We start from the raw sequence: 23883 nt of genomic DNA, 5'->3' as shown, positions 1-23883 counted from the left end.
CTCTTGTTTGTGCCCGAGCTCCTCCATAAGTTTCTTCAGCCATATTGCTTCTTTACAAGCTTGTGTAGCTGCCATATACTCAGCTTCTGTTGTGGATAACGCTACAACAGTCTGAAGTTTAGAGACCCAGCTCACAGCTCCTCCTGCAATTATGAACACATAGCCTGTAGTGGATTTTCTTTTCTCAAGGTCACCAGCAAAATCTGAGTCAACATAACCTCTGATAGTAAATTTTGATCCTCCATAACATAATGCGGCATCTGAGGTACCCTTGATGTATCTCAAGATCCTCTTAATAGTATTCCAATGCTCTCTACCAGGATTTGCCATGTATCGACTAGTTGCTCCCACTGCTTGCGCAATGTCTGGTCTTGTACATATCATGGCAAACATTAAACTTCCCACTGCTGATGCATACGATACTCGAGACATCTCCATCCTCTCTGCTTCATTGCTAGGAGACATACTTGAGGATAATTTGAAGTTAATAGGAAGTGAGGTGAAAATTGGCTTACAATCTTGCATGTTGAAGCGTCGCAAGATCTTATTTAAATAATTCTTCTGAGAAAGCCAAATCTTCCTCTTACTTCTGTCTCGGTGAATTTGCATCCCTAGAATCTTGTTTGCTGGTCCCAAGTCCTTCATATCAAACTCCCTAGCCAACTGTGCCTTCAATTCTTGGACTCGATCTTTGTTGGGGCCTATTACCAACATGTCATCCACGTACAACAACAGAATGATGAAAACATCATTTTCTTCAAACCTCTTGTAATACGTACAATGGTCTGAACTGAGTCTGTTGTACCCAAGGCTAATTATGAAGGAATCAAATCTCTTGTACCAACACCTCGGCGCCTGTTTGAGACCGTATAGAGATTTGTTCAACCTGCAAACCAAGTTCTCCTTGCCTGTTTCAGTAAAACCCTCTGGTTGGAGCATATAAATTTCTTCTTCAAGTTCTCCATGAAGAAATGCAGTTTTCACATCTAACTGCTCTAAGTGAAGATCAAATATAGCACACATTGCCAAGACTACTCTGATTGTAGTAAGTCGTACCACCGGAGAAAATATCTCATTAAAGTTTATTCCTTCTTTCTGAGCATATCCTTTCACCACTAATCTTGCACGATACCGCTCCACTTGATCATTGCCATCACGTTTTATCTTGTAAACCCATTTGTTGCCAATGGCCTTTCTTCCTTGTGGTAACGGAACAAGATCCCAAGTGTTATTCTTGTGCAGAGCTTCAATCTCCTCTTGCATTGTTGTCATCCACATAGATACATCTGTGCTTTTGATAGCCTCATGGAAAGTTGATGGCTCTCCATCCTCTGTTAGAAGACAGTATGCAACATTGCTCTCAGTAACATATTCTGAGTGCCAAGCCGGTGGTCTTCTTTCACGAGTTGACCGTCGAACTTCAGGAGTTTCAGACTCTATTTGTTCTTGTTCTTCATGCTCTGGTGCAGCTTCAGAAGAAGTATGATTCTGAGTATTTTCCATCTGGACTTCTGTAGTCTCCTTTAAAATGTTATTATTTTCTTCCATTTGCATTTTATCTTCTGCAAATATGACATCTCTGCTGATGACTACCTTGTGGGCAGTGGGATCCCACAAGCGATACCCCTTCACTCCATCAGCACATCCCAAGAATACACATTTTCTAGATTTTGAATCCAGCTTGCTGACTTCTTGAGTATTGTACATCACGTACACAGGACTTCCAAATATATGCAATCGAGAATAATCAGCTGGCTTTCCAGTCCACATCTCCATCGGTGTCTTCAACTCGATTGTAGTTGACGGAAATCGATTTATCACATAACAGGCGGTATTGACTGCTTCTGCCCAGAATGACTTTTCTAGACCTGCAGCCTTCAACATTGCTCTTGTTCTTTCCAATAGAGTTCTGTTCATCCGCTCTGCCACTCCATTTTGTTGTGGAGTGTATGCCGTTGTGAATTGCCTTTTGATACCTTCATGTTGACAGAAGTTATCAAATTCATCACTGGTATATTCTCCTCCATTGTCAGTCCTCAAACACTTGATCTTCTTTTCAGATTCAAGTTCTACCCGCGCTTTGAAGGTTTTAAAAACTGCGAACACATCTGCCTTCCTTCTAATCGGATACACCCAACATCTCCTAGAGAAGTCATCTATGAATGATACAAAGTATCTTGCTCCTCCCAAGGATACAACCGGTGCTTGCCAAACATCAGAGTGAATCAGGTCTAAGATGCATTTGCTCTTAGTTGTTGATGTGCCAAACTTCAACCTATGCTGTTTGCTTGTAACACAATGCTCACAAAAAGGTAAAGTAACCTTTGTAAGCCCAGGGAGTAACTTCTGATCAGAGAGAACCTATAAACCTTTCTCTGACATGTGGCCTAGTTTTTGATGCCACATCATCGTCTTCTCTTCTGCAGGACTGGTTGATGCGATTGATGCTTCTGCCCCCTGATGTGTTTCTCCCATTAATACAAACATGTTTGCAACTGTCTTTCTTGCCTTTAAAACCACCAGCGCGCCTTTGACAATTTTCATGATTCCATTGTCTGTTCGGATCTTACAGCCAAGACTATCAAATTGTCCTACGGACAAAAAATTCTTCTTTAAGTCTTTCACATGTCGCACTCCTGAAATAGTACGAATTAAGCCATCATACATCTTCAATTTGATGGTGCCAATGCCAGAAATCTCTACAACATGATTATCACCCATGAACACTGTGCCTCCAGAGATAGGTTCATATGTATGGAACCAATCTCGTCTAGGGGTCATATGCCATGTTGCTCCTGAATCCATTAGCCAGACCTCAGTGAGCTCTTCTCTATCTGTAGAGATTGTTGCTGCTTCACTATATAAAATCTCCCCATCTTCTAAGGTGCTTGCAACACATCCTTGAGGTTTTGATGACTCTGTAGTATTCTCTATACCCTTTTTAAACCAACAATCCTTTTTGAAGTGCCCTTTTCTGCCACAGTTGTAGCATTTCACAACCTTCTTACTTCTTGATTTGGACCTCCCCTGCCTTTGACTCCCACTGGAGCCACGCTCCGTTGATCTTCATCTTGACACCAACAATGCCTCAGCTTGGTTTGAACTGTTTCTGTCTCCTTTGTTTTTGCGCCTATTTTCTTCTTCCAAGATAGCAGCTGCAACATCATCGAAGACTAAATAGTCTGAGAGGATATTATTGGTCAAGTTGATAATGAGCTGATCATACGAATCAGGAAGACTTTGAAGTAGAAGCTCTGCACGTTCATGTTCCTCTTTTTGTTGACCCAATGTAGTGAGTTGTGAAAATAGAGTTCTTATTGTGTTGATGTGGTCAGTCACCGACGTGGTTTCTACCATTCGAAGGGTATAAAGTCACCGCTTTAAGAAAATCTTATTATGCAAAGACTTGGACTCGTATAGCTTGGTTAGAGTCTCCCATATCTCCTTAGCTGTTTTCTTCTCCGCCACACTTGATAATACTTCATCGGCTAATGCTAAATGTATGTTAGCAATAGCATTGCCATCCATCTCATTCCATTTTGCATTATCAGTGATCTCCGCGGGCCGATCCCCAATTGCTGCCAAGCAATTATCTTTCCTCAAGATTGCCTTGATTCTTATTTTCCATAGTGAGAAATTGCTCCCCTTGAACCTCTCAATCTCGTACTTTGCTGCCATTGTATTTACCGAGATCTATTCAGCTATCACCATTTCACAGATCTGTAACGTATATAGAAATAGTATCGTGTGAATAATACTTCACTAAGTAAGTTCCCAGGAAAGATTGGAGGGGTTCACAAACGGTCCCGCTTAAAACTCAATCTCCTTAGACAGAACTTCCTAGACTGTATTTAATCACCGCACTGACTTTCTATATACGCCAACAGTAACGTAAGTGAACAGTACCGTATGGGTGAATAGTGCCGTATAGGTGAATAGTGCCGTAGACGTGAATAGTGACCGCATACACGAATAACTTTTGTGTGTTAACAACACCAACCAAGAAGGCTCTGATACCACTGTTAGGATACTGGCATGCAAACCCGACAAGATAAAAGGCTTAAATGAGAAATGAGACACACAAGAATTTACGTGGTTCACCCAATTAGGCTACGTCCACGGGCAAGTATAGAAGGATTTTACTAGTAATGTGGGAATTACAACCTCTCTCAAATAATAGGAGAACAACTAAGAATCTCTCTATTACTAGGAGAAAACACCTCACTTACTCTCTCACAAATACCTCACAATTTTGTGGGATTACTTTCCCTCTCTCCCTCTTCTCTTCCTCTCTTGTTTCTCTCTTTTCAATGCTTGGATGCATTGCCTATTTATAGGCAAGCATCCATGCAAGAGCAAGTGGCCAAGTTGGTTAAGGCACCTCCACCCAAGGTAGGCACCTCCACCAAGGTAGGCACCTCCACCTATCTTCACACATCCAACCTTCAGCGGAAAAACGAAGAGGAAAGAAATACTCGATGATTTGAGAACCTGAAGATAAACCCAATAAGCCTTCAAAGTCTAAAAGTTCTTTCAACACTAGGTTCTTGACTATGTTCTGATCATGTCAGAAGTTTGAGTCGTGTCGATAACCAAACTGCCTGTCGCACGTGTGTGGCGGCGCGGCGATCGTCCACCCTCAAGGAAAAATCAGAATATTTATTCCTGGAAAATAGGGAAAGAGACAAGGAATTCTTGTCTCTACAAGTGAAAAAATTGGAATAGGAGTCGCCACCTAGTATTCTGGTTACTAGGAACCTTAACTGGTCTTTAGAGATCGGGTACGGAGACTGGTTGCGTAAAGGGAAGGTATTAGCACCCCAACTACGCCCTACCTAAGGTAGGCTGCATTGTTTTAAATGTCTGATAAAATCTAAAATCATGTTGTGGTTTTTGAATTGTTGGTTCGTTTACGGTTTAAGAAAAGTCCTCCTCCGTAAGGAGATCCTTATCTTCATCGGGTAAAAAACTAACTATTCGAAGTCGTCAAAAGAAAATATCTTTTTAATATCAGGAATATGATTTACGTATAAAATCATAATCCTTGATACTAAAATCAAACAAAATAAAATATTTTGTTGTTTTTGAGATTTTGGCCAATGTTCTCTTGACTTTAATAAACTGGTTATTAAAGCCAAAATGCATGCTAAAATATTGTTTTTTGACATATGAAAAATACGATATGATATTTTAGATTTGAGACACTTGGCCGTATGCACAAAAATGTTTTTTTTAATTTGTTTGTATTTTTGGAAGTTTGTGACAAAAAAACCGGGTATTTTAATACCCGATTTGTATTTTTACGACATAAAAATACTACCCGATATTAATAAAAATAACATAAATAAAAAATGGAAACATCATAAATATTTTTTTAAAACAATAATATTTTTTTATGGGCCGGATCAGGCCCAATTGCATGGGCTGGGCCAAACCTGGCCCTTTTACATGGGCTGGGCCGAACATGGCCCAAATGCATGGGCTGGTACTGTGCACATAGTAACCAGGTTACTGTGTGCACAGTAACCAAAGAATTAATCTGCGGGTTACTGTGCACATGCACAGTAACCGTGAATTAATTAGCGAGTTGTGCACAACACAGTAACTCGCTAATTAATCTGCATGCAGAACCAAAAAAAACGACGGAAACGCTACCTGCGGTGGTGATGTTCGACTTTCTTCTCTGCTTCTTCTTCTTCTGCTTTCTTCTCTCTGTCTCTCCCTTCTCTTCTTTTCTCCTCTCTTTTTTTTTTTTTTTTTAGTGCCCCTCCCCTGTTTTTATAGGCAAAAACAGGGGGGCGGTGTCGTGGTAGGGCGGCCACTGTCGGCCGCCCCTCCACTATCAACTTAGAAGGATAACAAGGAGGAGACAAGTGGGTGATTGCGGGCGTCTTATTGCGCGAAAAACGGGAAAGAAATTAGGCGAAAAGGGGAAGAAAAAATCTTCTTCTTCCCCTGCCTCGCGCGTCCAGGGGAAGAAGAAGAGCTACAGTGCCGTCAAAACGGCACTGTTTTGGGCTTTTTTTTTTTTTTTTAGCAACAGTGAATGAAACGGCGCCGTTTTGGTCAAAACGCGCCGTTTCATTTAATAGGAAAAGGCGCCAAAAGCATCAGATTCAAATTTCGGCCCTCCATTTTTGCGTGTTTTACAATGTAGTCCTTGGTCTCGGATTTCTTCAATTAAGTCTCTAATTGGCCATAAACTTCAATAATTTATGCAATTAAGCCCCTGATTTGACCAAATTAACTTCCAAAAATTATAATTTGACCCCAGAAAATTAATTTCTCCTAATTAAAGCCCAAATTAACTCCAAAATCAATTTTTCTTGCAATTAAAATCTCCATAAATTCAATTAAACCTTCAATAAAATTTAATTGAGTCCATAAACTTCTGATTTTGCATTTTTCTTCCACAAATTGAATTTTCTTTATCATCGGGGCTCTCATCAGTTAATGATATACTGTCAAAAAATAATTTTTATATTTTTGAAAATCCTCAAACAATTTTTTAGCATGTTTATGGCGCTCTGGCATTTTTTCACTGTTATATTTTTTTTGTAATATATTTTTTTTGAATTTTTTTGAATTTTATTATTTTATATGTGGGGACCCAAAAATGGGTTACAACACTGCCTATAAAGTTTTATAATGAGGTTGGTTAGTTGTAAAGGTCACTAATTCTTCTAAATTAGTTGAGGAATTAGTTATAACTTTCAGACTGATCCTTTAGATTTTGTCAAGATCCAGTTTTAAAATGAGATTGGTTAGTTATAATCTAGAATTTTTGAGTTTATTTATAATGAGCTGAGATCTAGTATTTTTCTAAATTAGGTTTAAAAAAATATTGTCTGAGCTAATTTTTGTTATTTTTTCATATTTCTTAGTTTGTTTAGGCTAATTTTGAGTTTATTTAAAGAGTTATAAAATATACAATAATAAAATCCTGAATTTAAAGTTTTTATGTACTTACTCTTTTTCTTGTAATTTGGTTAGTAAATGGTAATCAAAGATCCAAAACATGACAATAGTATTCTGCATGTGCAAGAATAAATGCGCTAGATGGTTGTTATAGTTAGTTGAGGAATTAGTTGAATAACAAAAAGTTAGTTCGTTAGTCAGTTGCAAGGGAAGAACAACATTTACAGCTATCTTGAAAACCAAGTAATAATTGAAGAATAATTTGCAGTAACTACATAACTCTCTCTCCCTTTCATTTTCTTTTATTTCTCCCTCAATTTATTTTCTTCTGAACCGTTGTTTGTTAACGGTAAATATCTGTACCCGTCCGTGTCCGCCGGTAGATTTTCATCAAAGTGCAGATACACCCCCCAGCTTTTCAACTCCGCAGGCCTTCGGCTCCCAGGACGTCCCACTTCATCGCGGTAGAATTTAAATGTAACTTCATTGCCAGAATATTTACGCAATTTATTTACCAATTCGAGCGAGTAGCGTAGAATCATGTGATCTGAGTCACATGTCACACATGAATATAATGGAGGATGTCTTTTCTGGGAAGCGAAGACGACTTCATTATCACCATCATTCTCACCGTTTTTACTCTTAACATGGCAATCAAAATATACATCAAAAAGACCATGGGGGGGAAGAGGGAGTAGAGAGACAAAGCAGAAAGCAATTCCCTTGAGCTGATGACAATTTGAGGGCAACTGTATGGTGAGTGAAGATCCAATTCCTTTGTCACCGAACCATTCTGAAATTTCACTCCCCGGTAGAACCATTTGAATACAGCCATCTGGGATGTCCTCTCCGGACTGTAACACAAGAGTCACATTTCGAAAATGTGATGAAGCAAGCAAGAAAGAAAGAAGAAAGAAAGAGAGATACCTGAATTTTCAAATGCATTGCTGCTACCAGCGGTTTCTGATCCAATTTGAAGCAATTTCTAAAATCCAATCCATGCCACAATCTACCGATATTTATGATTGATATCGCGGTTTCTAGTGAAGGGGGGAGCTCAGGTAACGCTTTAATAGGCGTTCTATGCAAATTCAGTTCTTTCAAACATACCATATCTTTGATTGACAAGGGTAGCTCTTTAATAGGCGTTCTACTCAAAGACAGAACTTCCAAACATACCATATCTTTGATTGACAAGGGTAGCTCTTTAATAGGTGTTCCATCTATATATAGATACCTCAAAGATATCATATGCTTAAATGAGGATGAAGGTATCTCTTTAATGCCTGTATAACTCTAGTGAAGACTCTGCAAAAATATCATATGCTTAAATGAGGATGAGGGTATCTCTTTAATGCATGTCTTACTCAAGTTAAGACGCTGCAAAGATATCATATGCTTAAATGAGGATGAGGGTATCTCTTTAATGCCTGTACAACTCAAGTTAAGACGCTGCAAAGATATCATATGCTTAAATGAGGATGAGGGTATCTCTTTAATGCCTGTATAACTCAAGTTAAGACTATGCAAAGATTTCATATGCACTGTGATTTTTGGACACGTGGTCACATCTAGGCACTGACATATAATAAGTTTTCTGAGAACCTTTGAATCAAGCATTGGAAAACTTGTAAGATTATTGCAAAAAGCAAGATTAAGTTCTTCCAGCTTGTCAAGATATTGAACAGATGACGGAACCTCGGTTAAACTTGGACAGTTCATAAGTATTAAGCACTCTAAATTGTTGGCCTTTGATAGATCTGGCAATTCCGTCAAATATGGAGAGTCAGATTGGTCAATTTTTCTTAAATTTCCAACATCCTGTCAACAGAAAAAGGCATAATTAGAAAGGTAGCACCTCCAACTTCATATTTCTGATCATAAATCTGTTGCAATTAAATCATACCTTTACTCCTGTCCAAAGTTTTACAAGCTTGCTTTTGCTTAGGTGAAGCTCGACAAGGTGTTCAGCACGAAAAGATGGCGGCAAGGATTTCGAAGGGAATCCAATCCATTGCAAATATCTCAGCTCATTAGGAAGATATTCGAGGCCAGTAGGAGGAAGGTGCATTCTATTTTCTTGGGAGTAACCACCGTGATAGAAACTGAGAAATCTAAGACCATCCATCATTGCGAAGGCATCAGATTTCAAGTGTATGTGTCTTGATAACTTGGATATGTCCAAAGATATGCCTTTAATTTTTTGAGTTCCCTGTTAAACAAGAAAAAAGAATAAACAAACAATAATACAATCTACTCAAACACATCAACTTTTGAGCAAATACATGAACGACAGTTAATGGCTGTAGCTTTAACCTTATTTTCCTCCAATACTTGAACGACATCAGGAAGATCACATAACCTGCTACGTTCTCCAGGAAAATCAGATTCTGCACGAACAATGTTAAATGCCATTTCTCGTAGTAAATCATGCATTAGTATGAAGTTTTCAATTGCAGTTATGAGACACTTATCAATGAGCGTGCTTATATCGAAAATCACAGACCGACCATAAAAGCCATCTAATATTCTTGTTGCGTTGTTTTGGTTCCAATATAGAAAGAAATGTGCTATGTCAAGAAATATGGATTTTTGTTCTGAATCCAACCCATCGTAACTAATTCTCAAGGCCCTTTCGATTTGAGGGTCCTGATCTAGTTTCTTCAATGCACTGCGCCATTCTTCGATGCTTTTACCATAGAGAGAGGAACCCAAAACTTTAAGAGCCAACGGATTGCCTTGTACATGACATGCAATATATTCTATCAAGTGTCTTTGATCAATTGTGGGGATGCAATTCTTCAAGGCTTTTGAGCTAAAGAGTTGAATAGCATCTTTATAGTTTAACCCCTTAACCTCGTATGTCTCATCAACTACATTATTAAGCATTTGCTTGTCCCTCCTTGTTATGAGAACTTTACTGCCCGGGCCAAATGAATTGTTTCGTCCATCAAGCAAATCTCTCAATTCTTCCAAACGCATTAAATTATGCACATCATCCAGAACAATAAAAATCTTTATACGACGAAGTCTCTCCCTCACAAAAGAATCTCGAAAACTCAAGGAGCCCATAGTGTTCAAAGTTTCTTGGCCAAGCAGCTGTTTAAGAAATTTTTTTTGCAAATCAGATTTTTGCCTCAAGTTTGCAAAAACGATTCTTTCAAATCGAGAACAAACCTTGTTGCACACAGCTTGAGCAATCGTTGTCTTACCGATACCACCCATTCCCCATATCCCTATAATGAGAACATCTGGAGATTCCATATTTAACAAAGACTCAACTTTGCTAACACGAACATCAATTCCAAATAGACCCGTCATAGTGTGACTTGAAGACATGGCATGCAATTTTTTCAAAACATCTCCAACGATTTTCTCAATAAATTCAGACTCCAGGCTGACAAACAAGAAGAACACATATAAACATACTCACTCCTTAGTAACAGGCACGTATGAGTTAACCAATCCTTGAAACTGGAAACTACTTGTAATCGATGTTTATCTAAGAAAATCAATGAAATGCAAATGCATATGATGTTTTCTCATATCATCTTACCTTATAGAATCATCTCAATCAATATTCTTTTTTAATATAGCGTTATCCTTTTCACCTCAAATAAATACTCAAATAAATAGAATATTATTTAAGGACAGAAGAAAACATTTACTGTCCTAATAAAATTTAACGTAAGATTTCTAACTATCTACTTTTTATCTCCTAAAACTCAAGGATATTCAAGAGTAATGATTATTTTTTAAAATATATTAAAATAATATTTTTTAAAAATAATATTTTTGATATAAATATATTAAAATAATTTAAAAACACTAAAAATAATAGTTTAAAATAAAAAAATATAATTTATAAAAAATATAATTTTAAAAAACATTTTGAAACACAAAAACTAACAAGCCACTTAATATCAATACAAACCTTAATATCTATACAAACATTTCACTACAAATAATTTTTTTAAAAAAATATTTTTAATATAAACATATCAACACTAAAAATATTAATTTAATTTTTTTATAAAACATTTTAAAACAGAAAAACAAACAACCACTTGATATCTATACAAACATTTCACTACAAATAAAACTTTTTTATTTTTTAATATAAACACATTAAAATAATCTAAAAATACTAAAAAAAAAAAAACAAATATTTTAATACACAGAACAACCAACCACATAATATCTACCGAAGTGTTTCGCTACAACGTTTTCAAAATCAAATAAAATAAATATGGATTCACAGAGCTCATCATTCTCAATAATTTTAAATTAAATTTCAAATCCTCAACAAATGAACGAACATTTTCTCATGGGATTTTCAAGAGCTTACCCAGAATTCCCTAAGCTCCATCCAGATAGATTGGCTGCATCCGTCAAAGCGTCTGTGAAGCTCTGCACTTCTTCCAACGTCAGAGCTTTATTCCTTAGAAGTCTAGCAAATGCATCCCCAAAGCTTCCTGTTTGATGTCTTACATGGGTTGGATTCACCTTGTAGAATACCGGAATAACTATCTGTCCATTGTTTTTTCTACACTCAAAAATCTTTACAAGCTCCTCCAAGCACCATTTGGAAGATGCATAGTTTTCAGAAAAAACAATCACAGAAAGCTTGGCCTCTTCAATTGTTCTCAGAAGTGATGCCGAAATCTCATCTCCTCTCACAAGCTGATCATCTACGAAAGTTAGGATTTGTTTCCGTTTCAAAGCATATTGGAGGTGGCTGGTAAAACCAACACGAGTGTCTTCTCCCCTGAAACTAAGGAAGACATCATGATATTTAATTACTTGTGGATAGGCGGTGGTTAAGGTGGAAGTAGTAGATGGCGATGGAGAAACATGGCGGCTTCGTATGATGAATCTCCAGATATAAATAAACAAAAAGATATTGAGAAACAATAAAAATACCACCATTGTTTTGTGGAGAAACAGTCGAAGAAACAAGAGTAGGACTCTGTTGGTAAGGTAGGTCTGGAGGGAGAGAGCGGAAGTAACTCAAGGAAAAAAGATGAGGCTGATTTTGAATCAGTAGTTTAGGCTTTACGTGTTTAAGACCCTGCCTTAGGCATATGTATAATTTATAGGCATCAAATCCAAGTATTTTCTTAGAACATTACAAGATTGCACATTGTAGGTTTCCTGGAAATTCCCCAGTTACAAAGTGAGGCAATCTATTACAAATTCCCCAGCGTGTTCGGGAAGCTGAGTTTGGAAATTACGTGTTTCTCTGACTGTTGACGACAAAAAGAAGAAGAAGAAGAAACAGTAAAATAATTATTTTTTATCATTTAACTAGCTAGAATTTTTTTTTATAATATTCATTTATCATTGGCATTGTTGTAATTATGAAAGACAAAATAATTTTTAAAAATTTTAGAAGTACAAAAAAATAATTTAAATATTCTTAAAATAAAGTTCTTAAAACTAATATCCTGTTTTGGTCTTTTTACCATTTTCATAACTATATTATTCTTGAAAAAACTAAAATAAAAATAAAATAAAATAAAATAAAATATTTTTTTAATTTTTCCGGGTTGAACCGAGTTAACCCATGAAACCCGGGACTCAGTTCCTTGGCGGGGTCAACTCCCATACCAGATTTAATAACTATGATTTTTGCATGTAGATGATATTTTTGCCTAACATTATATTATAATAGCTATCATGATTTGATTGAAAAGAATTTGTCAGGGAAACTGTTTGTCATTGTAGTAATAATTATTTTTAAATTTTTTTTAATTTAAAAATACATCAAAATAATATATAAAATAATAATTTAAAATAAAAAAAATTCAACTTGATAGAATTTTTTTACCCCCACCATGATGTGAGCTTGCATGTCATTTTTGACCTCCATCCAACCTTAAGCAGAAAAAAGAAAGAGGAAAGAAATGCTCTTTCTTAAAACCTTGATCCAATGACCTTAGTTTGGATTAGATTTAAATTCAATCAGATGAAGATTAACCCTATTCATGAAAATTTAAGATTTAAATTATTAATCAGATGAAAAATTAAATTATTCTAGTGTTAGTGTAGGGTTTAAGTAATAGACTGCCACTAAACTAAGCTAATTAGATACGCTCAAAAAAATTGAACTCTTATTCATTAAAATTTAAATTATTTCTTTGTCAACAAAGAGGATTGGACAACTTGCTATGTCTTTTAATTAAAATTAAAATTTAAAAAAAACTAAAAATTATTCGTAATTATGAGAGACAAAATAATTTTTAAACATATTAGAAGTACAAAAAATAATTTAAATATTCTTAAAACTAATATCATGAGTGTTTTGGTTTTTTTTAACATTTTTATAACAGAAATAACTATATTACTCTAGAAAAAAATAAAATAAAAACAAAGAAGAGGTTGTCTTGAGTAGGGACCGGGGATGGGCCCATCCTCTTTTAGATGGTCGGGCAATAACAGCCATTTGGATGGGGACGACGACTTGACCTCGACTCTTCCAGGCAAGTGCTTGGGCAGTGTGTTTGGGAAGCTAAGTTGCCTTGACATTACGCAATTATGTATTTCTTGTCTTAACGGTGGCTTTCGATAATTAATGGTCATAACGATTTCACAAAATAATAAAGATAATTTATTTAATATTTCAAATGGATTAGCTATTCCCTTAGCGTATTAGCAGCTTTAGAATCTTTTGTTATTTTCTCTTCAATTTTTTTTATTTTTTTTATTTTCGATAACTAATCTTTTGTTATTGTTGACTTCCTGGGAATTTCCCATATTGAAAAGGCTTCATGTCTCGTTAATTATCAAAACAAGACAAAAGAATGACGGGCAATAATTCTCCGTGTGAAGAAGAAGAAGAAGTCGTCTTGAAGGAGAGAGGAAGGGAAGAGGGATGGGGCCACTCCTCTTCTTCATGCTCCTGCAATAATAGCATTATTGACGGGGATGACGACTTAAATTAAGTAGAAAAGTATAATTGTGATTTTTTTGAAGTATTTTTATTTTAAAATAAATTAAAATAATATTTTTTAAAATTTTTTAAAATTATCACATAAAAAAATATTAATTTTTAATTAAAAAAATTTAATTTTTTTAAAAATATGATTTTAACCACGTTGCAGACGGTGTCGGAAGATACAAATGCCTTTTCCTTTTTTTATCGGCAGATGTCTTTTCCTTTTTAGATGCCTTTTGCCTTTTCCTTTATATATATTTTAAAGGAAGACATAAGGTCAAGTCGTCGTCCCCATCGATATGGCTATTATTGCCCGAGCATCAAGAAGAGGATTGGCCCATGCTTCGGCAACTTGATAGAATGTTTTTGAATTTTGACCTATTTTCATGATGTGAGCTTGCTTCTCATTTCTGGCCTCCATCCAACTTTACACGGAAAAACGAAAGAGAAAAGAAATACTCTTTCTTAAAACCTTGATCCAGTAATCTTAGTTTGTACTAGATTTAAATTAAATAGATGAAAATTAACCCCCAAAACTACTAAAACTAAGAATTATGAACATATTTTTGAGACTTTAACTGATGATAGAATGAACCATGAATAATCAGTGCTATCAATGATCATATTAAACTACATATACATCAGAAAATAAAATTACAAATGCATTATCCCACAAAGTTTAAGTCTTGAGTAACAAAGTTATCTACACATACCATGCATTGATGATATGAGAACCTGAAAATAAACCTAATAAACCTTCAAAGTCCAGGTCTTTAAAATTAAGAAAATATATGTATCTTCATGTGAATTGAGCATATGAAAATAATAAGAGAAAAGGAGGGAACCTGATAAGGGGTCGTAGAAACCAACAACTTAAAGGTGTTTGCCATCTCTTGGAGTCTGGCTATCAGCAGCAACAATTCTGTAAAATGCTCTTTTTTTGCATTCTAGTCTTGCTAAACGAATCTTCACCGCCATTTCCTGGGCTATTCTTCTTCACCGCCATTTCCTCTACTAAAATAAATATCTTAGTATTGGGTTGTGACTGATTTTATGAGCTTTTTTATTATCATATAGAACCAATGATATAAATTCATGTTTTTTATATTTTTTTTCTTTTCCTTTTCGTTGCTTTCCTCACATTCTTCTTGCCAACAAAGCTTGAACTTGGTTTCAGAGTGGGAGAAGACCTTATAATTTACAATTTATTGTCATCATTGGCCCTAGTCAGGTATACTCTTATTTGTTATAGTGCTTTTGTCAATGGTTCTTTCACACACACATGTTGATTTCTAAGCTGATAATGTTCAAAACAAACTTCACACTTTTTTGATATTGTGCAAGCACTCATATCATTTGATGTATTCCATAAAAATGGCGTCAATTCGACCATTAAGTTAGAGACTATTTATCAGTGGGTTGCTTCTTACAATGGCCCTAAAGATGTGAGTATAGCCTTCCCCAAAAGTCTTTTATCTTTCATGTATTTATGGTTTAATGGGCACAATTTGATAAATCATAATGGAAACCAGGTCTAAAACCAAGTCTTGTTTATTGTTCCAGGAAACTTAGATTTTACACGAACAATGCTAAATGCCATTTCTAGCATTTATGAGAAGTAGTTATGAGACACTCATCAATGAACGTGCTTATATAAAAAATCACAGGCCGACAATAAAAGCCATCTAATATTCTTATAGCTTGGTTTTGTTCAAATCTTCTAAAGAAATATGGATTGTTTATTCAATGCACTGCACCATTCTACAGTGCTTTTACAATCTTTTCTATCAATTCTCTATGATCAATTGTGGGTTTGCAATTCTTCAAGGCTTTTAAGCTAAAGAGTTGAAGAGATTCTTCATAGTTCAACCTTTCAACCTCGTATGTTTTGTCTACTACATTCTTAAGCACTTGCTTATCCCTACTTGTTATGAGAACTTTACTGCTCGAACCAAATGAACTGTGGCGTCCATCAAGCAAATCTTTCCATTCTTCCAAAGACATTAAATCATCCACATCATCCAGAACAATAAAAACCTTTTTACGACGAAGTCTCTCCCTCACAAAAGAATCTCGAAAACTCAAGGAGCCCATGTTCAGAATTTCTTGGCCAAGCAGCTGTGAAAGAAAGCTTATTTGCAAATCAGCCATGGAACCTATTTCTAATTCTTGCCTAAAGTTTGAAAAAAAAATTCCTTCAAATCGAGAACGAACCTTGTTGCACACAGCTTGAGCAATCGTTGTCTTACCGATACCATCCATTCCCCATATCCCTACAATGAGAACATTTGGAGATTCCATATTTAACAAAGATTCAACTTTGTTAACGCGAACATCAATTCCAAATAGACTCGTAGTGTGACTTGAAGACACGGCTTGCAATTCGTTCGAAACATCTCCAATGATTTTCTCAATAAATTCAGACTCCAGCCTGACAAACAAGAAAAACACACCTAATTGTTAGTCAAAATGGACAAGAAAAAGCATATAAACATACTGACTCCTTAGTAGCTACATCTATACATAGTAGACACGTATGAGTAATTGAGCATCATTATTGGCAATGGATAGTGCTAATGTAACAGTTGAATCATAAACCTGGACAAGATTCTCTTACTGGGCCTCTCGAGAGAATGAATTTGAGTTTAGAAATATGCAGCAGCTCCCTACTTATCTCAAGCTACAGTTAATCAATCCTTGAAACTGGAAACTACTTGTAAGTGTATATCTAAGAAAATCAATGAAATGCAAATGCATAAGATGTTTTCTCAAATCATCATATCATATAATCCTTTCAATTAAAAAAGTTTAAGTTGTTAGGAGAAAATCTCAAAATATATAATTTATAGTATTTTTTTAAGTCATCATGATCTTTTTCACCTCAAATTAATAGACTATTAATGCCCCAATTTCAAGTGAAACGATAGAAGAAAATATTGAAACATTGATTGTCCTGATAAAATTTAATATAAGGATTCTAAATATCTTCTCTCTGTCTCCTAAAGCTTAAGATCTGTACAAGTGTTTCGCTACAACGTTTTGAAAATCAAATAAAATAAATATAAATTCACAGAGCTCATCATTCTCAATAATTTTAAATTATATCTCAAATCCTCAACAAATGAACGAATATTTTTCTTATGGGATATATTTCAGGAGCTTACTCAGACTTCCCTAAGCTCCATCCAGATAGATTGGCTGCATCCGTCAAAGCGTCTCTGAAGCTCTGCTCTTTGTCCATCATCAAAGCTTTCTTCTTTATCAATCTAGCCAATGCATCCCCAAACCTCCTTGTTTGATTTCTTACATGGGATTGATCCACCTGGTAGAACACAGGAATAACTATCTGTCCATTATTTTTTCTACGCTCAATAATCTTTGCAAGCTCCTCCAAGCACCATTTGGAAGATGCATAGTTTTCAGAAAAAACAATCACAGAAAGCTTGGCCTCTTCAATTGTTGTCAGAAGTGATGCCGAGATCTCATCTCCTCTCACAAGCTGATAATCTATGAAAGTTAGGATTTGTTTCCGGTTCAAAGCATCATAGAGGTGGCTGGTAAAAGCAACACGAGTGTCTTCTCCCCTGAAACTAAGGAAGACATCATATTTAATTACTTGTGGCTGGGCGGTGGTTAAGGTGGAAGGAGTAGATGGGGATGGAGAAAAATATGACGGCTTCGTATGATGAATCTCCAGATATAAACAAACAAAAAGATAGAGAGAAACAAGAAAACATCGCCATTTTTGTGTGGAGAAACAGTCGAAGAAACAAGAGTGAGACTCTGGTGGCAGGGTAAGTCTGTAAGGAGAGAACGGAAGTAACTCAAGGAAAAAAGATGCTGATTTTGAATCAGTAGCTTAGGAACATGTATAATTGTAATAATGGTTGTGATGAATTGATTGGGAAGAAGTTGACACGCAACAATCAAGTGTTTTGTTATTCTTTTTTCTTTGTTTTATTTGGTGATGTGTAGCCTTGGCGCCGTTTGGTAACGTGGTCGCGGGTAAGTTCACCCGCAGCCACACATAATTCTGTTTGGTAAGTAAAATATTCTGCTTTTTATTGATAGGACCCATGAAAAGTTGAATTAAAACCGTGGTTCAGGAGAAGCTTCTCCTGATTTTAGAAAGCTGGAACAGTGGAGCATGGCTCAACTGTTCACTGAACAGTGGAGCCATGCTCCTCTGTACAGTGCGAGGGCATCAGTTTAGGTTTTTTTTTTTTTTCCTGAAAAACCAGATAAAATTACATGATTTTACTCGTATTATTCATGTGAACGTGAACAATATTTTTTTTTGTTTTTTTTTAAATCATGAAAACTGTAGTTTTTGTCGAATGAATTTTGTACATAATAAAATTGTAAATTTTTTTAAAAAAAATGAGTTTTAGTTGAAAAAATAGTATTTAATAACACTACATAAATTAGAAGGATATAGCGTGATGACGTAGCATTTGTGAAATTTGATCACAATTCCAATTATGTTCTTGCCGTGTCCGACCCAATTAAAAAAAATTTAATTTTTATTTGTATTTTAATTGTGTTTTATTCAAAAAATTAGAAGGAGATCACTTGATGACGTAACAAAAAATTTAGTTTTTGTTGTTGCGTGTTTAAGAAACCATGAAAAATATAGTTATTATTGGATAGATTTCGTATGCGATGACATTACATATAGTTTAATAGAATAATAAAAAAATATTTGATATCAATATTATTTATTTCATGATGTAATAATAGTAGTTAAATCTACAATATTTAAATTAAAAGTATTTTTTAATTATTTTATAACCTCAATTTGAAAAGCATTTTTTTAACCAAACACATTAAACTACTTTTTGTTCAACCTCAATTTCAACCACAGTTTTAACCAAACATATATTTTTTCAAATTAACCTCAACTAAAAGTACTTTTTATAAAACAACTTTTTTAAAACCACAACCACAACAGCAACCGCAATACCAAACACACCCTAACAAGACTGTTTGTTTTGACATTTTAAAAATATTTTTATAAAATTTAAAATTTTTGTTATTTTTGTTATTTTAGATTAATTTTTTTAAAATGTTTTCAAATTATTTTAATCGATTAATATTAAAAATAATTTTTAAAAAATAAAACAAATATTATTTTAATATATTTCTAAATAAAAAAACATTTTAAAAACTATCCATAAGAACATTATTAAATACGTATTTGCAAACTAAACACCAAATCCACCCTCATTTTCAAGTGGAAGTATTTACTCCTAGCAGGCTGAGTCAAAGCAAGCTAAAAATTTGTCCAGGATATTGTTTAAACGATCCCAATTGTATAACAAGGGATCCAAAATTGTCCCTTCTGCAATTGTTCCAAAATCCACCCTCTTTTTTTTTAAAAAAAAAAAAAAACTGTCCCTTTTGCAATTGTTCGTTTTCGTTCCCAAAGTAATTCATCTCAATTTCATCAAATATATCATGTTTGCATGGTTTAAAACCTAATAATTACTTGTGGCTGTACATCTGTATTATTTATTTATTTCTTTTTTCAGACTGGCAGAAACTAATGAACACTTCCTATTGTTGTTTTCTTCGGTGTCCATCGAATTTTTTTCAAAGAATAACATGTTCAGGGGATGAAGAAGAACCTCATCCTCATTCCTTCTCTGCAATTACCACGAAGACATCTTTCAGTGACCACCTACGTCTCTCACTTTTGGCCAGCGGATTGATAACAGCCCTTTCAGCATTAGCTGCACGGTAACCAATGACTATCTCTCTTCTCTGTCGGGCGCTTAAGAGTACTTCATAGAAACTCAATTCCTCGCCTTCACTGAGGTATAGATCTGCTTGCCTTATTTGTAGCTCATTTCCCTGATGAAGGCAAAATGTTTGTGAATGAAGAGTTTTACTGATTAAAGGATCTTAAATTCCAACATCATCAATAGCAACAATTTCACTAAGACAACAAAGGAATCACTGATCAATGCTCGAGGGTTGTTCTAAGCAGTAAAGAGAGAACCCTTTGCTGTTGGGGTCCAACATATTAAGTAGCTTAATTTATCACAACCAAGGTTGTCAAAATCGCGTTTTGACTCGTTACGAGTTGAATCGGTTGAAAAAATCGAAAATGGGTAAAATCGGATTGAAATAGGATAAAATCATAAAAATCGGATAATATCGCGTAAAATCGCGATATCATGACCGATTTTACGATTTCAACATAATTTCTGAAGGCCCCACTCCCCCAATATAATTGCCCCCCTCCCAATATTATAATTGACCCCCCCAATATAATTGCTCCCGCACCCCCCCTCCCCCCAATATTATAATTGTTCATTTGCTCCCCCTGAAGCCCCCCCCCCCAAATTAGCTTTGATTTTTGTGATTGGTTTCTCTTTTTAGGTTTTCAGTAGGTGGGATTCATTTTCGTATGTTTGTACAAGTAAAGTATTTTTTTTAAGAGGCTTTTTTTCTTGGTTAGAAAATGTTTTTATAAAAAAATATTTTTTTTATTTTAAATTATTTTTTAATGTTTTTTTTATTTTCATATAATAATATCAAATTATTTTTTCTAACATGTAACTAATTGTTTTGCAGACTTATAAATGAAGTAACATGTAGTGTATATATATTATTGTGGTGTATGCTGCTTTTAAAAATTAATATTTATTTAAAAATATATACTATAATAATGCTGAATTTATATTTTTTTATTTTTTATATCAATATATATTTTTTTATTGTGATGAATGCTTAAGGAATGAGGAGTAAGATGAAGGGAATGAAGCTGGTTTTAGTTTACATTACACACCAGCAGATTGTTTGTTTTAAGTTTGTTGATTATTAGTTAATGAAAAGTTATTTTATATTATATATGACTTTTATTTGAATCATGTATTTTAAGATGCTTGAACTACATATAAATTTTTATTTGAAGGCTTGAAATATGTATGAAGTTTTATTTGAAATATGTTTTTTAATGTGCTTGAACTATGTATGAATTTTTATTTGAAACATGAATTTTTTTTAATGTATTTCAAAATTCCTTACGATTTTACGATTTTACGATCCGTTTTTACGATCCGATTTTGTGAAGGGCTTTCCGTTTCGTTCTAAAATCGCGATTTTAACAACCTTGATCACAACCATAATGATTATTTGGATGCAGGGCTCACGATATGCTACTTTCTCAATATAAGAAGCAGGGCATCAAAGTCATTATAATATATGATTTAAAGGAGTGACCAACTAAATGCACTAGGGAACGAAGCTAATGATCACCTGATGTGTTTAAGATTTCATCCTTTTCAGCATTAGCTAGCAAAGTTTCATGGGCTCTATGCAGATGGCTTTTATGCGTGTGTGTGTGTGTGTGTGAGTGAGAGAGAGAGAGGATTTAACGTGATTGTTAAAAGTGCTTTCAATATCTTCCCTCAAGAGTTGGGCAAAAAACTAGAGCAATCCTGTAAAAAACATCCCATGATAGTACTTGTCAAACTACCTCCTACTGAGAACTTTCCAAGTTTCTGCTGAATAGGAAAGCTATAGTAAGTACCTCATTTGTTTATCTTTTAACCTTTCACATATGTTCATTCGAATTAAACATATAGATAAGGTACTGACAGGCAAATTATGAGAAAAGAAAACATTGCATTCACTTGTTGGAATTTTCTATTGCAATTTTGTAAGCCCACTTCGCCCTTCAAAATTTGGTTTTCCATAGAGTGCAATAAGACCTCAGAATTTAACAGAAGTAAGACAAAAGAATACCTCATCTGCAAAGAGCTCTTCTAATACATCATTTATTTGTTGATCTTCTGCAACCATGGCCAATGCCATGCTGACAAGCTCATTTGATAAAACATAATCACTGATCTTCGACATTGATAATAAATTTTTAGTTCTTGGGTCCAGAATTTCAATTATTATTACAGATTTATCTGAAGCCTGCTGCATCTCCCCAATCCACGAACCTTGAGAGAAGGTTCCTCTGCGAACCTGGTTTACCATTGGGAGACGCTTTTACTGCATGGATCATGAGAGTAAGAACACATGAATACAAAGGATCGAAGAGCACTAAATTGCACCATTAACACCTGGATCCTGTACAGTTATCTTCTTGAGCTCAGGAGAAAATAAACAAAATCTTTTTGGCTTTTCCTTAAAGTTGAAGAGGAGTTAAAAGTGCTTTCAATATCTTCCCTCAAGCAAGAGTTGGGCAAAAAACGGATTTAATGTGATTGTTGGAATTTTCTATTGCAATTTTGTAAGCCTACTGAGTTTGAAGGAATGTAGGGAGAAACAAGAAAAACATTGCCATTGTATTGAGGAGAAACAGTTGAAGAAAACATTTTGTTTGGTAGTTTGGTTGTGATTGCAGTTTTTTTTAAAAATAATTTTTCGTATTAAAATATATGTTAATGGATTTTTTTAAAAAAATTTATTTTTAACATCAACCCATCAAAGTAATTTTAAAACATTAAAAATATATTAATTTAAAGTTAATAAAAAATAAAAAGTTTTTAAAATTTTTTAAAAATATTTTTAAAATATAAAAACAAAAAGTAGGGGTAAATATGCATGGAGAGAAGGGAAGTAACTCAAGGAAAAAAGATGAGGCTGATTTTGAATCAGTAGCTTAGACTTTACGTGTTTAAGTCTTTAAGACGCTGGCTTACGCATATGTATAATTGTAATAATGGTCGTTTCAAATCCAAGTATTTTCACATGTACAGAGATGTTGACTTCGTGGAAATTTCCCGTGTAAAATAAGGCTTCAGTTATTGTTATATGTTTATTTTAATTTTTTGTTTTTGTGTTTTAAATTTTTTTATTATTTTTATTTTAAATTAATATTTTTTAATATTTTTAGATTATTTGATATACTAATATTAAAAATAATTTTTTTTGAAATAAAAAAATTATTATTTTTATATATTTTCTATTAAAAATTACCACACTTCATAATTTAATCTAATAAAAAAAAAAAAAAAAAGATAGTTCTGAGCCGAGGATGAGACTATGAGCTAGAAGGATCACACACTCTTTTTTGCCTTCACATTATAATGATTGTGATGATTTGATTATGATTTGTTTTGTTATTTGTTTTTTTATTTATAGTGAATTTGTTTGAGATTGTGATAGTTATGACGGTTTAAAGTATTTTTTATTTAAAAGGTATTAAAATAAAAAAAATTCATTTTAAAAAAATTATTTTTGATATTAATACATTAAAACTATTTAAAAACATAAAAAAAATTTATTTGAAAAAAAATCAAAACTTTTAAAAAAATAATTTCCACCACATTATTAACCAACTTAATATTTAAAAAATAAAATTAAGAAAGATAATTTTATGGAAAAACATAACAAAGCAGAAAAAAAACATGTGGAAAAAAACATTGTAGCATCCACAGTAATTTATGAAGAAAGTTACAGTGCTTTCCTCACTGTAACTGTAATTTTTGACCAGCTCAATATTAAAATCTAAAATAAAAAAAGATAATTTCATAGAAAATAAAAAAAACCATGTGGAGAAATAATATAGCAATTAACAATGTTTTAAAGAAAAAAAATTACAAAACTAAATTCTTAATTAGCTCAATATTAAAAAAAAATCGACAAATATAATTTAAAAAAAATAAAAAAACTATGTAAAAAAAACACCGTAGCAATCTACAATATTTTTTAAAAAAATTCAAAGTAAAATTTGTAATCAGTTCAATATTTGAAAAGTAAAATTAATTCAAAATTTCACACAATCTATTCAAATAAATCCGCAGATGCCTTTTCCTTTTTCCTTTTATATATATTTATTTATTGTGAAGAAGAAGAAGAAAAAGAAGTCGTCTTGAAGGATGAAGGAGAGAGGGAGAGACGGGGGATGGGCCAATCCTCTTCTTCATATTAACGGGGACGACGACTTGACCTTACGTACTCTTCCTGGCGAGTGCTTGGGCAGCGTGTTCGGGAAGCTGAGTTTTGAAATAAATCGGCAGATGCCTTTTCCTTTTTCCTTTTAAAGGGATCACCGGCCGTCGGTGTCG

At 34.1% G+C, this 23883-nt stretch overlaps 4 protein-coding genes across 4 annotated transcripts in view; all 4 read right to left on the bottom strand.

The window, feature by feature from the left end:
* Nucleotides 1-23883, bottom strand: part of LOC118058294 (uncharacterized) — a 55037-nt gene that overhangs the window by 7621 nt on the left and 23533 nt on the right. The window lies entirely within an intron of this gene.
* LOC118058305 (disease resistance protein RPV1-like) lies at nt 8079-12143 on the bottom strand. The gene is made up of 4 exons (XM_035071014.2): nt 11267-12143; nt 9235-10315; nt 8825-9130; nt 8079-8739 (listed from the first exon to the last, which is right to left on the bottom strand). Exons 1-4 carry the CDS (start codon nt 11845-11847, stop codon nt 8215-8217), a joined length of 2493 nt encoding a protein of 830 aa, XP_034926905.1. The 5' UTR covers nt 11848-12143; the 3' UTR covers nt 8079-8214.
* Nucleotides 15391-17712, bottom strand: LOC118058307 (disease resistance protein RPV1-like). Its single transcript, XM_073407060.1, has 3 exons — nt 17020-17712; nt 16070-16286; nt 15391-15973 (listed from the first exon to the last, which is right to left on the bottom strand). The coding sequence occupies exons 1-3, from the start codon at nt 17097-17099 to the stop codon at nt 15617-15619; spliced, it is 654 nt and encodes a 217-aa protein (XP_073263161.1). The 5' UTR covers nt 17100-17712; the 3' UTR covers nt 15391-15616.
* On the bottom strand, nt 19270-21862 carry LOC118058309 (ion channel CASTOR-like). Its single transcript, XM_073407062.1, has 2 exons — nt 21608-21862; nt 19270-19708 (listed from the first exon to the last, which is right to left on the bottom strand). The coding sequence occupies exons 1-2, from the start codon at nt 21845-21847 to the stop codon at nt 19490-19492; spliced, it is 459 nt and encodes a 152-aa protein (XP_073263163.1). The 5' UTR covers nt 21848-21862; the 3' UTR covers nt 19270-19489.

Source organism: Populus alba, chromosome 19, assembly GCF_005239225.2.
Source record: "Populus alba chromosome 19, ASM523922v2, whole genome shotgun sequence".
In the NCBI taxonomy this organism is placed as follows: domain Eukaryota; kingdom Viridiplantae; phylum Streptophyta; class Magnoliopsida; order Malpighiales; family Salicaceae; genus Populus; species Populus alba.
The sequence above is the reverse complement of the archived record's forward strand: the minus strand, read 5'-3'. Positions and strand labels throughout refer to the sequence as shown.